Source organism: Epinephelus fuscoguttatus, linkage group LG18 (assembly GCF_011397635.1).
Source record: "Epinephelus fuscoguttatus linkage group LG18, E.fuscoguttatus.final_Chr_v1".
Taxonomy (NCBI): domain Eukaryota; kingdom Metazoa; phylum Chordata; class Actinopteri; order Perciformes; family Serranidae; genus Epinephelus; species Epinephelus fuscoguttatus.
Genome location: NC_064769.1, coordinates 14,714,123 through 14,729,722, shown reverse-complemented (window position 1 = coordinate 14,729,722; position 15,600 = coordinate 14,714,123). Strand labels below are relative to the sequence as shown.

The 15,600-nt window shown below is 40.9% G+C and overlaps 1 protein-coding gene across 1 annotated transcript in view; it reads right to left on the bottom strand.

The window, feature by feature from the left end:
* The window catches only part of dym (dymeclin), a 68,334-nt gene that overhangs the window by 33,515 nt on the left and 19,219 nt on the right, over positions 1-15,600 (bottom strand). The window contains exons 7-12 of the mRNA XM_049604417.1: positions 10,739-10,924; positions 10,449-10,627; positions 8,967-9,092; positions 8,705-8,818; positions 7,848-7,942; positions 1,830-1,929 (exon numbers count right to left, since the gene is read on the bottom strand). Of these exons, the coding sequence (XP_049460374.1) occupies positions 1,830-1,929; positions 7,848-7,942; positions 8,705-8,818; positions 8,967-9,092; positions 10,449-10,627; positions 10,739-10,924 (800 nt within the window). The remainder of the gene's footprint in view (positions 1-1,829; positions 1,930-7,847; positions 7,943-8,704; positions 8,819-8,966; positions 9,093-10,448; positions 10,628-10,738; positions 10,925-15,600) is intronic.

Below are 15,600 nucleotides of genomic sequence, written 5' to 3'. Positions count from 1 at the left end.
AAACACTGATGTTTCAGAGAAATTTCAATATTACTTTGGTGCCACACTGAATGACCGATTTTAACATCCAATTTTAAAAAACGCTCAATACTTTCATCTAATATTATTCTACAAGTGGAGACTCAATTTCAGGACAAATTAAATGCGTGGGCTGGAAAAGTAATGAGAAGATGACAAAGGCTTGGAGTAGACAGAGCTGCATACTGCGACACCACTCTGGGCCTGCAGCAACAGGCCTTATATTCGATGCTTCCCAGCAGCTGAAAACATAGCGACAGCATCAAACTGTGCACCACATCCCAAGTGAGTACCTAAACTGGTCGACAGAACCGGTGCCAGGAGCAAAATGTGGAGCTGTTTCAGTCTTTTACAGCAGACTAAGAGAGACTTCAAATAACATTTCAAACTCCATGATAAAGTAGATGCTACAAAGCAGCAAATGGCTAAATGTTCTTTCCTTGTTTACTTTAAAACATCAAATAATGCTGACACAAGAGCTGATTTGGCTGATGTACTAAACATTTAGCATTTTAAAGTCACAGCTGTGAATTTAAATGCTATGATGATTGCTTGCATTTAAAACCATTATAGCATGTTAGGGGAAAAACAGTAATACTTGGGTTACTTTATGATCAATACCACTCTGACATCTGTATGCTAAATATGAAGCTTCAGCTAGCAGCTGGTTAGCTTAGTTTAGCATAAAGACTAGAAACCAGGGGGAAACAGTTGGCCTGGCTCTGTCCACAGGAAACAGAATCCGACTTAAATGTGTCTCTAGAACACATTAATTAAAATTGGGTATTTTGTTTGTTTAATCTGTTCAAAAACAAGGTGTAAAATGACAATTTGTGGTTTAATGTCTTAGGTCATTGCCTGTTTCCAATCTTTATGATAAGCTAAGCTACTCAGCTGTGGCTTTATATTTAAGGGACAGATATGAGAGTGGTATTGATCTTCTCATTTGACTCTCTGCCAGGTAGGGCTGCAACTACTGATTTTTTTTCATTATCGATTAATCTTCCCATTATTTTGTCGAATAATCGTTTTGTCAATAAAATGTCAGAAAAAAGTGAAGCATGCCTGGTGTAATTTCCAAGAGCCTAAGGTGACGTCTCCAAATGGTATGTTTTATCCGGCCAACAGTCCAAAAACCCAAAGCGATTCAGTTTATTATCATGTGTGACAAAGAAAAGCATCAAATTCTTACAATTATGAAGCATCAACTAGCAAATGTTTGGCTTTTTTTTGCTTAAAAAATGACTAAAAACAATTATTTGATTATTGAAGTAGTTGTCCTTAAGACACATTTTTGGACTGTGGTGACTGCTGATTTATTACAAACACTGTGGCTAAGATGTAGAGCAGGTCTTCCACCAATCCGAAGATTGGCGGTTTGATCCCTGGCTCCTCCAGTCCACATGCTGAAGTATTCTTGAATAAGATACTGAACCCCAAATTGCTCCTGATGGTGTGTGAATGCTTGCTGAGTAGCAGGTGGCACCATGTATGGTAGCGTCGGCCACCAGTGTGTGAATGTGTGTGTGAATGGATGAATTTGACATAGTGTACAAAGCGCTTGGAGTGGGCAGAAGGCTAGAAAGGCGCTATACAAGTGCAGTCCATTTACCATTTAACTGACAATCATTTTCAAAAAAGCCCAAATTCGTGAGACTTCAAGTACACATTCATATAACGTCACTAACGTCACTAAACCGTCACAAAATGGCAATGTTAACCTCTGTGTCTTATCCAAGTAGACATAATTTGGCAGCTACTAATAAACTCATTGCAGACAGAGAGAGAGGGAGAGGGAGTGTGTTACTCACATAGTCAGGCAAGGCTGTGCTGTCTCCCTGTCTGCCTCTCAGTGACTGTGTTGCCTGCTCCAAAACCTTGTTGTGCTTCTTGGAAAGCAAAGCAAACAAACTGCGGGAGACACAGAGAGGGGGAAAAAGAGTGAGAGCAGCAACAACAGATGAAAGATACACTTCACCAAAAAACCCAAATACACAGTCGTCGTATTGCACACGTTGACCAGTAATTAATGTGCTGTAAATACTCAAACAGTGGCCTTTAACTGAAGAGAGAGGCCTTTATTTAAAGACAGATTACTATTAGAGACGGGCCTGTTTTGCTTTCTAAATGAGGCCTTTAAAATATTGAATAATAATTAGTTCTGGAATAACAAAATAATCATGAAATTGGCAGGAGACAGTTTTAGAAATGATGTGTCAAAACACTAACAGTATGCCTAATTTACCGTCCATTTACAACTCCTTTTTCCTAACCTGGCTTTAATTTGGCCTACGCGGGTCACAGTCTCGGTTACCTTTCAAATATTTCCAGTGTTTATACATGTGTGTGTGTTTGTTGCCCTTGTAGGTGACAGTCTGCCTTTTGACCTACAAGTTAACTGACTTGCTTTACCCTTTATATACCCTGTATGTGTGTGTACGGTTGTCTGGCTGGGACTGCATGATTGAATGTGATGGCTGGACATGGACATACATCAAGAGTATGCTTGGGCGACCTTGGGTAGCAATAGGGTGGGTCAATACACACACACACACACACACACACACACACACACACACACACACACACACACACACACCATTAATAGCAGTGTTGACGCCACAATAAACTGATTCACCCAACATGTGTGGTCACGCAAGGGACTTGAGAGAAAAACACTTTTTTCAAAGTAACTTTATGAGTAGCACCTGTGCAAAGAACAAAAACAAGATACGTTGCTGCTTAATCTCATCATTATAAAGTAAACCTTGATTGCACTATGTAATGGCTGTAGAGTAATGGCACCACCAGCGTTTAGATTGGTTCCCTATATGTCTTTTCACTATGCAATTCTGTCTGCCAACCCTGGCACGATCTCCCAAGAAAATGAAGGCTCAATTTATGGCCAGAAGGAAGTGCGTGAACCCTTGTGCAACCAAAACACAAGGAGGATAGCACTTTTGTCTTCCCTGGTAGCTATTGGTAGCGATCCCCAGTTACCAAAGACCATTACTTTAAGTTCTCTGCAGTTACTATCCCCAGTAGCAGAAATGGCGGGTGGTGGAACAGCCAAGGTAATTGTGGAAACTCCACCTGGCAAAAGAAAAAGAGCCCCATTTCTAGGCTCTGAGGAGAATTTAAAGGCCTTTGCAAACCAAGGCTGAAATTTTTGCATGTTTAAAAATAAATATGACCTCACGTTGTGTCAATCATGTTTACACACAGAGTCTGAAACCTTTATCTGTCATTGAAGTTTTTGGAACAGGTTCAGTTTTCTGTGTTTTTTTGAATCCGTCAAAAAAAGTTGTTTGACCAAGATGCAGTGAAGAAAATGTGGTGTAACCTTCGAGACATATACATGTGCAACAAGAGACAGGAAGAGGGCAGACGTGGACAGTTAGCCAGGAAGAAAAAAAAAATGGAAACATAAAGGGCTGCCCCCATCTGATGTCAGCAAAAAGTTGGGTGCAGATTTCCGATCCCTCGTTAGCGCCATTAGCTTGTTTACTATAAGTGAAGTGACATCTTAAGTGAATGCCACTGTCATCGGTAAAAAAACAAAAAAACACTAACGAACTGTAAAAGATTCATATCGAAAAGCAAAATCTGATTCGACGGACATAATTCTGAGTATGGTACAGCCCTAAAAATATATGGGAGCAATTACTTTCTTGAAATCTTCCACAACAAAGAGAAGGTTTCATTAGCCTATCCAGAAATGCACGACAGTAATGATGATGCTTACAGCAGAGCGCAATTTAATAGCTGCACAATATCATTTTGTAACTCAGGTAGCCGCAATACAAAATGTAGGATATGGGCAGAGTGTGGTGATAGCCAGGGAGAGAACTCCTGAGGAGAGACGCAAGGGAGCAAATGTCTTTACATTTTGCCATGTATTTTGAATTTTCACAACTAACAGAACAATAAAAAGCATCAAACTCAGGGTGCAAGGTTTCTGTGTGTAACGATTTTTACTGGATGACATTTAAAAAAACATTAATGTAAAAATATGAAGTTAGTGTGCAAAGGCCTTACCTCTAAAAAACATTAAAAATTAAATTTAAAAAACTTGATCCACTTTATTGATTGTCTAAAAATTAATCATTTTTCTGTTGTTAATCTCTTTTTTACATCTTACCTATCACAGTCCTTTTTCTCAGAGTCTCATATCAAATTCATTGCAGTGTTTATCATCATAATTATTAGTGACCTTCTGTTTTAATTACAACTTTTTAATAGTCTTTCCTGGCCCCCGAAGGCTGTTGAATGTTTAATTTGTGTGTCAATCAAGGAAAAATATTGCAGAATAAATTAAATTCAATGACACCAAAGGGCTAGGGAAACTAAGATGCAGAGCTCAGCTAAGCCCCTCAGAGCTACACCTGTCCATCTGTCAGCACTGAAGAACACACACACACACAGAATCTCTCAGCATTCGTTATCCGGGCTAATTGGCCGAATGATAGCTGAATAGAGACATCTGAGCAGCTCTGAGGAGGTCTATTTGTTATCTACAGACCTAATGTCAAAGGCCCTATTAGCCATGACTACTTAATAGGACCTGTTGTACTGTCAAGTCAGTTTTTTCTTTCTCAAATGAGAGACCACCAACCAAGTTCCACCTGGGACATTTTCCCACAATAACATCCCTCATTTGGGCCGAGGCAGTGACGGACACGGCCCGGAAAACCGCGACACGGAAGGATTTTTACACTGCTGGCCTGATCCCAAAATCAGTTATGAGGCTGGGGTAATGACAGACGTGGTCCACGCAGACACACTAGAGATGTAAAGGTGCTTTGTCTCTACCTGTTCAAAGGATTCTTGTTTTATCTGGACACACAGTGTGTATTTGTGTGCTATTAATCTAAATCTGTATGTGGACATTTGTGTGTACGTATGCATACACATTTGTTTTAGGGCTTGTATCACTGATCAAAATTATATTTCCATATAGATGCTGCTCAAGTTCTATGAGAATTTCCTGCAGTTTAGAAAAGTCAATTAGTGCATCAATCACCCTTAGTGAAATATATCCAAGAAGATGTAAGACAAAGATTACATAATCAACTCAGAAACAGTAACAGTGATATATCATGACATTTATTTAGTGTTGACCACCAAAAATGGTATTTGTGTTCTTAAAATTAACTACTACTTGTCTTCTTTTCCATGCGTACTTTGTTGTGTTTTATCAGCTTCTATGGTGATAGAGAGGGGAGGTGTCAAGGGCTCTCGTCTGGACTCAAAAGAGGGATGTTGCCATTACGTGTACTGTCAATCTACAGCTCTATTTATTCTCTTTTATTTGGGATTTCTTGTGTAGTGGAGGTGTCCAATGGTGAACATTAGCATGGTCTGAATACTTTTTCTCCATATTCATAACTACATTTTGTCCTAAAACATTTCTTTCGTGCACTTTTTTTTAAAGTTTGAAAATGGGTTAAAGTTAGTTAACTGATGACTAGAGCTCAAACCAATGTGGGCTACAGGTGTAAAGTGAGGGGCAATGGCCACTTCCCTACTTCCTACTCGCCTACTTGTGGTACGCTTGCTCAGACCACACTCATCTTCATACTTGACCTTCATTTTTGTCTCAACTACACACCTGCAAAATGTCCTGACTGCCTCTTGCACAGTAAAAACTCAATTGCACTGAACAAAATCTGCCCACCGACAAAACAGACAGACAGACATATAATCACCTGGCAAAACATGCAAAACAGCTTCTGTGGAGGTACCAGCTACAACTGGTGACACTAGGATCACATTTTGCCATGGTGACAGACACACACTCATAGACTCACAAGGCGAAAATAATACCAGCCACTATGACGTAGTCGCAGCTGGTAATAAATACATTAAGTTAATAATGAGAAATAACCATGCTGCTATTTTGGTATAATTAGTCAATTTAGTCAATTTTAAGCAGAAAAAATGAGGCTCCAGCTTCTCGAATGTGAATATTCAGCTTTGGACTGTTGGTCAGACCAAACATGCCATTTTGAGGTGTCAACATGGGCTCTGGAAATTTACTAATGGGCATCTTTTGGTATTTGCTGACATTTTTTAGACCAAACATTTAATCAAGAGAGTAACTGGTGGATTAATCTGACACATGAGCATGTGTGGTGATAGAAGAGACTGTGAAGAAGAGACCGATATGGAGGACAGTTGAACAATGCAGCAGATAGAGAACACTGATGGCGAGGGAGGATGAATAGAAAATAATAAGGAAAGATGCGGGGTGGTGGTGGAGGCGATTCAAACCCACTGCTGCCTGTAAATAAACAGCACCAACTGTGATTCTCTCTGAGTGTCAATTACGGAGCAGAGTTCAGCACTGCCTGGCAGACATTTGGAAATTCCTGGCAGGAAATTCCCTTTATCTAGCCAGCCAGCCAGTCAGCCAGTTTAGCCCAGCCCTGGCCATCACAGTCATCATCATTATCATTATCATCAGACATGGAGTCAGTTGCTCTACATCACTACAGGACAGACATGTACACATTCACAGACAGTGTTCCTCTCTGACTCAAAACACCAGAGAGTCACAGATATGGAGAGAGACAGCCGCAGCAAGATAAGAGGATCCTTGAGTGTGCGTGAATGTGTGCACGTCTACAGGGAAGGAAACATTCCTTCCTGTGTGTCTGGATTTAACAAACAGACATGAATGACTTGATGTGTGTGTGTGCGTGTGTGGTTTGGACCTTTTCCTCTCAAGTCTTCCGTCTCCTTGTAGGCCAAACTCTTTCCCTTAGTTACCTCGTGTTACATAATGTTCCTCTGTACACAGGCACACCACTCTCTCAATATTTCATTTCTTAGTCTCTCCGGCTGCAGCCGCTGTCAAGTTACTATAACGATCATTAAAATGAATGAGTCTCTCTTCTGGCGTCTTTGCTTGCCTCACACAGATGAAGACTGTGTCGAGGCCTGCCACTTAGTTGAAGCAGCTATTTAAAACAGATGAAATACACACCGGCTAAGTGTGATGTACACTGCTTATGCTCTTGATTTCAGTTCATGAAACTACAAAAAATGTCAGAAAGCACATTATCTCCTGTGCAATAACTTTTTGTGCAGACTTCATTCACATTCATGCCCTGAGGAAAGCCTCTGGCCGAAACACATTTACTGCTTTGATGGTGTGCCACTTTTTTCTACTTTATTAACTGATTTATATTGTTGAGCACACACTTTCTCTCTCTGTAATGCATACATGATGCCTTTTTTATTCACACTCAGCACAGTTAAGATTTAGTGGGCTGATGCCATGTGACAATATTGTCTATTGTGAGAGATTTTGCCATACCATTTACACTGTAGTAATGTTTTATCATCCCTAGGTGTATTACACTGTTGTTGGAAATGATGCAGGTCAAAGAGCAGGACTGTCTTAAGGCAATAATGGACTTTTGTATGCATTTGGAATCATTGTAATGAAGTATTTTGATTCGTCATGTATTGAATTCTCTGAATATGCATCAATGTTGACATATAATGGCAGCTATACTGAGGAGGATATAAAGACTGTCAAATATAAAGGTCAAGATCCAGATTCGAATTTAAATCAAGATACAATAGATATATTCAATGTTAAACAGGCGAAGTACATAATAAAAACAGACTTTGTTCCTTTGCCTCAGTATTTTGGCACGTTTCCTTTTTGTTTCAAACCACTTTTAATAGCCCTCTGAATCAAAGAACAGAGAGCAACAGTAAGAACAGGGTGGATAAAAATTGATTCATGGAAGAAAGAAGCTACTGATTAACCTCTGTTTTACTCTGTCTGCTATGCAACACCTACAGTATGTCCTCACCTGATGATGCGCTGAGCGGCGTACTGGTGGAGACAACGGAACTGGGCTGACATGTTAGCAAGTGCAGCGAGACAGTTGGTGTGAAGGTACTTATCCTGGGGAGCATGCACACACAAACATAAACATGTTACCAGATGTTACATTTAAACAACAAATCATGCTGTTATTTCCATCTTTACAGTTTCATCATGACATATATGGATATAATTCATTATCTCAGGCAGGCATAAGCATGGAGGGGATCATACGTTCAGTTGTGTGAGTGTATCTATCTGTCAGCAGCTCTCTTGCATACTACTGGACCAATCAGCCTAATATTTCGTATGCACATTTATGACTGTATGTCAAAGGGCCTCTCATTGTTGTTAACTGGCCGGTGGGGGCCACGAGGGATCAACAAAGTCATATAGCAAAAGCACAGACCAAAAGGCATTTCCGGACATGGTCTCTGATAGGATAAGTTTACCTACAGGGGTCAATAAGCCAATAAGCCTCTTCTTGGATAGGTTTAGGAAAAAGATCATGGTTTGGGTTAAAATTAAAAGATATCTGCCAGAAGGGGCTTTCTAGCAGCGCGTCCTAAAGGCAAAATCAAGAAACCTTCCAGTCTGTTGCAGGCCACATTTTGGCCTTTGTCATGGCTTAAAAATTAACAAGCATTGAAAAGTTTGGTCTGAATCAGAGCTGGAACCATTATTTTCAACCACAGCATCTACAGATTAATTCATTATCCAATATCTTATGATCCATTAAAGTTATGATACAAGATGAAAAGAAAAAAAATATTTGGTTTCTAAATGATTAATTTGCTTTGCAAGAACACAAACTGTGTGTGTGTGAATATGTGTTAAACTTACCCTTGTCCGGGTCATGTTGAATTGAATGGTGCGGATGACCACCAGGATGAGCAAACTACCAAGTGAGATCTCAGTCAGTGTTCTCTCTGTGTACCATGAAATGTTCTTCAACACCTGTGGGAGGGAGAAAGACACAGAAATGAGACAAAGCTGTTGAAAACATCAAGATTTGAGATTATCCCAACCATGTCCAGTGAAGGAAGGTTGCAGCGGCAATACCTGAAATGTGAACAATTTGTATTGTTAAACTGTGTCTACCCACCACCTCATGGATGGAGCGATTGAAGGCATCGTCCTCTGTCAGGATGAGGAGGATTATGAGGGCCATGTAGACATGATGAGAATTTCTGTCCTCGACGTGGTAAAGGATTTCGAGGATGGGCAACACCTGGGAGGAAGAGAGGGAGAGCAGGAGGAAGGGTTGAACATATACGTAGGTGTAGTCTCAGAAATGGCATATATATTAAATCCTTGTTATAACATTTCACAATCAAACAGCCTGAAGGGACAAAAATATAAAATGTCAATCTTGCAGTTGCATAAGGTATGCACAATCAAAAATGTATTATTTGCATTTCTATTCAGGGAAAGGAAGCTTTTGTTGTCTTGCCAGGGGGCTTTATTGAAGCTTAATCTATCAACTAGCCCGATACAATCATGTTGCTACTTGCACTATATAAAGCCCTGTTGCTATAGTGGTGATACCACCTGTGGGGCAAACTAAGCACCAAGTAAAAGAGACAATAAAACAAGAAAAGGAGCACTGCAGATGCTAGCTGAGAAAACATTAACATTTTTTACTAATTCATGGCTGCTAGTCTATAGGTGGAGGCAGATGTGATATTTAGAAGTATGTAGAGCAGATGGTAAAAGTGATCCACTAATGACAACAGTGTGCAAAAGATTTCATTCTCAGAATCACACTGTCAGAGTGAAAGCAGTTAGTAGCTAGCATGGTGAGCGATGAACCCACACAGATGCAGTGTTAGCTCATTACTCTGTCGTGCAGCGGTGCTTTATTGTGGCTAGACTCATTAGTAGCCCCCCCTACATAATAAGCTCAATCTGCTAATGAGGATGTTTTATTACAGCAGCTAAAAATAGGGGATATTACAGAAAGGTTGTACTGATAGATGTAAAGGAATTTAATTGACCTGCATTTCAAAAAATGATTGTACATTAAAGTAATTTCCTGCACAGATATGGCTACTGCAATGAATTTTCTGTTGTAATTTGCTTAGACGCTTAGTATTTTTAAACCTGATACAAACAGATATACACTACTTAAACTCCCACTCCCAGTCCGATAAAACCAAATTATTTAGTGTCACACTGTGTAGCAGAGCCTCATATGTGACTGTCTACCATGCTCATATGTGATACCATCTGACATGCTGAGCTGGAGATTGATTTTCATTCACTAAATGCCTCAGTACATTCATTCTGCTGTAAGGAATAACTGGCACTGTCCCACATGGACAGAATAGCACCAGCTGCCACTGCATACATCCTCGCTGTTTACTGAAGCATAGCATTGGTCCTAGATGAAACGATTTCACGGCCATAGCCATGTGTGTAAGGAAGGACTGCATAATGTGTTTTGTTAAGGATTACCCAATCACGCAGTGTTCTGTACTATTTCCTTGTCAATAACCTGCACACAAAATGTCAGACTGAGACAGGAATAATGAATGTATGTGCACGTGCATGAATCAACAACTGTCCTCACTACAGTCCTACCCACCAGATTGTCCATGTCGGTTCTGGAGAGCATGTATGTCCTCATGTTGGCATTCTGGTGAAGGAGGGTGTACAGCAGAAGCGTGGCCTGGTCGGAGCGCTGCTGCTCACACAGCGCTGTGTACAGGCTGTTGAAATTGATCTGGAAAGTGTGAGGTTGCTCCACGGACATGGATGATGTGTCTATATGGGGAGAATTTAATATTTTATCACATCACGTCATTACCTTGGCACATTTCCTACACATAAACAACTCTCGTACATGTATGAGATAAAAATACACCAATGAATTACCTTGTGTGTTTCTGAAACAAGTGATAGCCTGGCGGTAGGGGTTGGGCCAGTCAGGCCCATCTGTCAGATTGGCTAGGACCAGCAGTAAAAGAAGGCTCTGATTGGATAAAGGTAAGGGGTTGTGTTCCTGGTCTATCCCAGCTTTGCTGCCGGCTCCACCCAATGTGAAGACACTCCACAGCCCACCTGGAGACAGATACACAAAGATGTAGTGAGTTTTTTGGATCAATTAATTACATTTTCATATAAATTCTAGACATTTTAAAGAAATACGTCACTCCCCAAACAACCATTTGAATATCATTAACTCAACCCGTGTGACACTAAATTTGTCGAGTAAAATTTGTGAACAAAGAATCTCAAAATGGAGAGATTCTTGATGAATTGAAGTCATAGTGGTCTGCCTTTTACAACAGCAAAACAACATGAATACATCAGTTTACCAACTCTCACACAGCTCTTGTGATACAATACAAGTCTCATGTATCCAGTTGTGTGCTTAGTACTTCCCAAACAGAAAGCCCTTTCTGATGGGGAGTTGAACTAAAACTGAAGTGCTCTCTTCAATGCCAGACTCTATTGACAAAAACATTAACTTTACCTTGATGAACACAGGAGATGTTGCTCTATTACTGCCTCGATGGGTAGTTTGTTTGTCTTATTGTGTGACTTGTGTGAATCTTAACTAACCTTTTAAAACACCAAAGACACACAATCACACAGAGAAACTACCCATCGAGGCAGTCGTGGACTGTTCATTTTTCTAACATGCCTCTCCTGGTGCGCTCCACGTGGATTGCAGAACAGTGTCAAGACTCGCCTGAAAATTGCAGCTCTGTGTTTCAGTACAGATGGGTGGATGGATCCGTGCAGGACCCAGTTATGAAGAGCAGTCAGGTTGTGTATGTCAACCTTTTTATAGAAAGCACGAAACTATTCTCACAACTCACAGCTCTTCAGCCTTATAACTGATTTACGCTTCACAGGGAAGTGAATGCCAAAGATTATGTGCAGTCAGACTGATGTAATCAAGGCCAAAATGGGAACAATGGAGTCACGCACGATGGTTTGCAGCACCTGAAATTTGAAACAACATAGACGGCGCCACAGAACAAAGAGAAACTGGAACTACTGGCCAACTGGAGTGGGGTTCGTTTTTCTTGTTGGGGGATGAGAGGGAGCTGAATTTCCTACAGAAGTGCTGGTGCTTTCAGGCGTCACCAGAAGCACGAGAAGCATGAACACCAAGGTACACAGATGACAGTCTCTGGCTCCTGCACGTCTAGCCACACAGAATGCACGGACCAAGCACTAGTGAGAGACAGTGTGTGAGTGTGTTGCAGGTCCACAATGATCAAGCTGAATTAGAGGAGAAGCCAAGTGGATTTGTTGCCATCTAGTGGCAGAGGATGGAAGAGCAGATAAATTTATCTGACAATACTCGCCTTGATGGGTGCATAATGTCGTTAAGTCGTCCTGATCCATCCAACTATGACACAGTCACATCATCAGTTCACTTGGTTACTGAACCGAGAAAGATTTAAGTCAAGCGGACAAGGAGACATTAGTTCACAACATTACAGGGGTGAAATGCTTCATGTACACTGACATCTGACTACATTAAAAGATTAACTCAAGGAGAAAATGGGAGGTCACATCCCAGTGTCTTCTTTTTGTACTGTTCTGAAAGGAAGGAGGCCAAACAAACCAACAACTTGTGACTGATGAAGACCCTGTGAGGTTGAGTTTTAAACCATAATGCATGACAAAATACTTGCTCTGCCTAAGGGTTTCGTTTCAACAGCTTGTGACTGTGTAGGATTCTCAGTAACATCCATAAATTCACTAATGGCCAGTAAAGAACCTCCAACACTTATTCTGACCTTGTATGTATAAATGTGCATGCAATTCCAGGGAGGAGGGGGAATTAATTTATTTATATTTGAGCAACAGGACATCAACAAACTGCATCCCCAATAAAAAGAAATCCCCAAGAGAGAAATGACATCATTTGTCAGTCTTTCTCTCCACACACGATACTCCTCTGTCCCTCTACAGCTCAGAAAGAGAAGTAAGTGTGAGCGAAAACAAGATCTTAAGAGGGAGAGGGCCAAGTTGTGACGGAGCCCTGTTCATCTCATCACTGGCACCACAGTGACTGGCCCAGCAGTGTCAGAGAGCCTGGTCTGGCAGCCACATTTCCTGCACTCTCGTACACACACTTACTCTCACACGCACATTCACAGGGCTCTATTTTACCTTAGTGGGTGCTGTTTGTTATCCGTCTGGCTCGGTTCCCTCTGCCTGTCTGCCTGCCCACCACATAAACCCAATAATGCTACACTGCTTGGGCCTGCTCCGGCCCTGGCCAGCCGCCCAGTGGAAAAAGAGGAGGAGGATAATGAAGAGGAGGAAAGGGAAGGGGAAAGTGAGGAAAAGAGAAGGTCACACACGGACACAGAGAAGGCTAGCACGCTGAAATCAGAATCTGGGCCTCAGGACTCGGGGGCAGCAAAGGCATCCTGCTGTGAGACACGCAACTCAACTGCACCCACAAAGTCTACACTCGAGCCTGTATCAGCAACAACCCACACATCTCTGGAAACTCTTCATTACCTAAAAATCTCTCCTGGTCTCCTCACAATATTTAAACAGGCTCAAAAACAAACCATAACGCAAGTTTGTGCAAGCAAAAAATGAGAACTTAATGTCTGACTAAGCCTTGGTTTTAGGACAGAAGGCTGTGTGCAGTCTTACATAATAACCAACACCATCAGACATCACTGCTGGCACAAAGTCAACTTCTATATTCAAACCAAAATATCATCCCTCAATCAAATATCTGCAGTCTTTCCAAATATTCAGATGCAGGCTGAAAACCATCTCTTCGAAATCCACATCTTCCCCCTGACATCTACTTCACCCGCCAATGACCCCTTACCAAATCCAGATTCATATGGCTATCATCAAACACACACACACACACACACACACACACACACACACACACACACACACACACATACACACACACCAAGCTCCAGTGAGGTTCTTAATGGTGCTGCTGTTATTACACTGTTGATTGGGGCAATATCATTACCTTGCTTTCCTTAAATAGCACTGCAGAACTACTTTATTTCATCCTGACTTAAGTTGGTACATACCCTGTTAATAATGGTAGGTGGGGGTGGAAGAGGAAAAATATGATGTCCAGAAGAGTAGATATATCTAGATGACTTTTTGAAATAAGAAACAGAGGAAATAAGTGGAATTGCACACAAGTATTAAAACTTAATACAGCTCAGTTATCTGTTGTTGGTCAGGTGTTATGAATATAAATACAACCGTTAATTAACCAACTGTCACATTTGCTACATTGACGCAAACTGACACTACAGCGTTACAACAATAAGATGGATATTTTCCCCAAAATTACATTTGAATTAAATTATGAGTGGTTGTCAGGAGAGGACGAGGAAAAGGAAAGGACTCTGCTGTGTAGACCTCCAGGTGTGTTTGAATCTGACTGTGGCAACATCCAGGTTTGCCAAAATTTCATCAGCCAAACTGGACGAAGTTACACAGTTGCAGATCAATGTAAATACAAAGTAGCTTGTGAGTTCCTGGTGTGTGTGCTGTGTTGCCTGGCAACAGACTGGGAGAACTGTTTTTTTGTTTTTTTTTCGCGGAGCTAGATAACATACTTAAATAATTTATTTCATCACCTTTTGTTAACATTTCCTTACTCAGCATTGCTGTTTAAGCTGTTGTTGAACTGTTGTATAAAAGCAATATCACACTCGAGGTCGTAATGTTGTACTGTATATCGTCACAGCTCAGCCTGTGGCTTCGTGCCTATTACCAAATCACAGCTGTGACAATATACAGTACAATATCATTCCCTCTCGTGTGATTTTGCTTAACCATGTTCACCATCTTCGTTTAGCGTGCTAGCATTTGCTAATTAGCACTAAACACAAAGTATAACAGAGGTTAATGGGAGTGTCGTTAGTTTGCACTTAGTTTGTTGAATTTAAACTTTCACCTGATGAAGGCGCTAAATGAAAAGTCACGGGATCACCAAAGGACGGTCAGGAGATCATGAGAATCTGTACAAAATTTCATTACAATTCAATAGTTTCTTCAAAAGCTACTGCTATTTCAAGAAAATGGCGGACCAACTGACCAACACTGACATCAATACAGCCAAGCGACAAGCATGGCTAAAGATACATACCAGTATCATCAGTATACATACGTCACCAATTAGACTAAATCTTTGTGAAACAGGTTAAAAATGTGCATTTCCACTTCACTTGTGCTGCACACAACATGCACACAACATACACTTGGACATTATTTGTGTCGAGAAGGGAGCTGAAGTGAGAAATATTTTCTCATAGTTACAGCTGAGAACAAACCCCTCAGTGCAGACAGAGATGTGAACGCCTGGTGAACAGAGACAGACAGAATGTGCTACTTACTTATTTACTTGCATAACAGTGAATGAAATATGACATCAGGGCTTCGGGCCAATGCCTTGGCCAAGCACGCAGACACACACACACACACACACACACACACACACACACACACACACACACACACACACACACACAAGTATGCCAAACTCGTGATGATTATCCAAAAGTGCACATGGGGAAACATGCTGTACAGACAATAAACAAACACACTATTCTGATAATCTCATACAAATAAAAATATATGCGCAAAGCACTTTTACATGAACCCAATCCAAAACCCTGCTAACAAAAGCAACATGTAAAAACATTCCACAGATTTACAACCATTTTGTAAGAAATTATCAGAGTCATAATGAAAAGCCGGGGCTAAAATGCAGG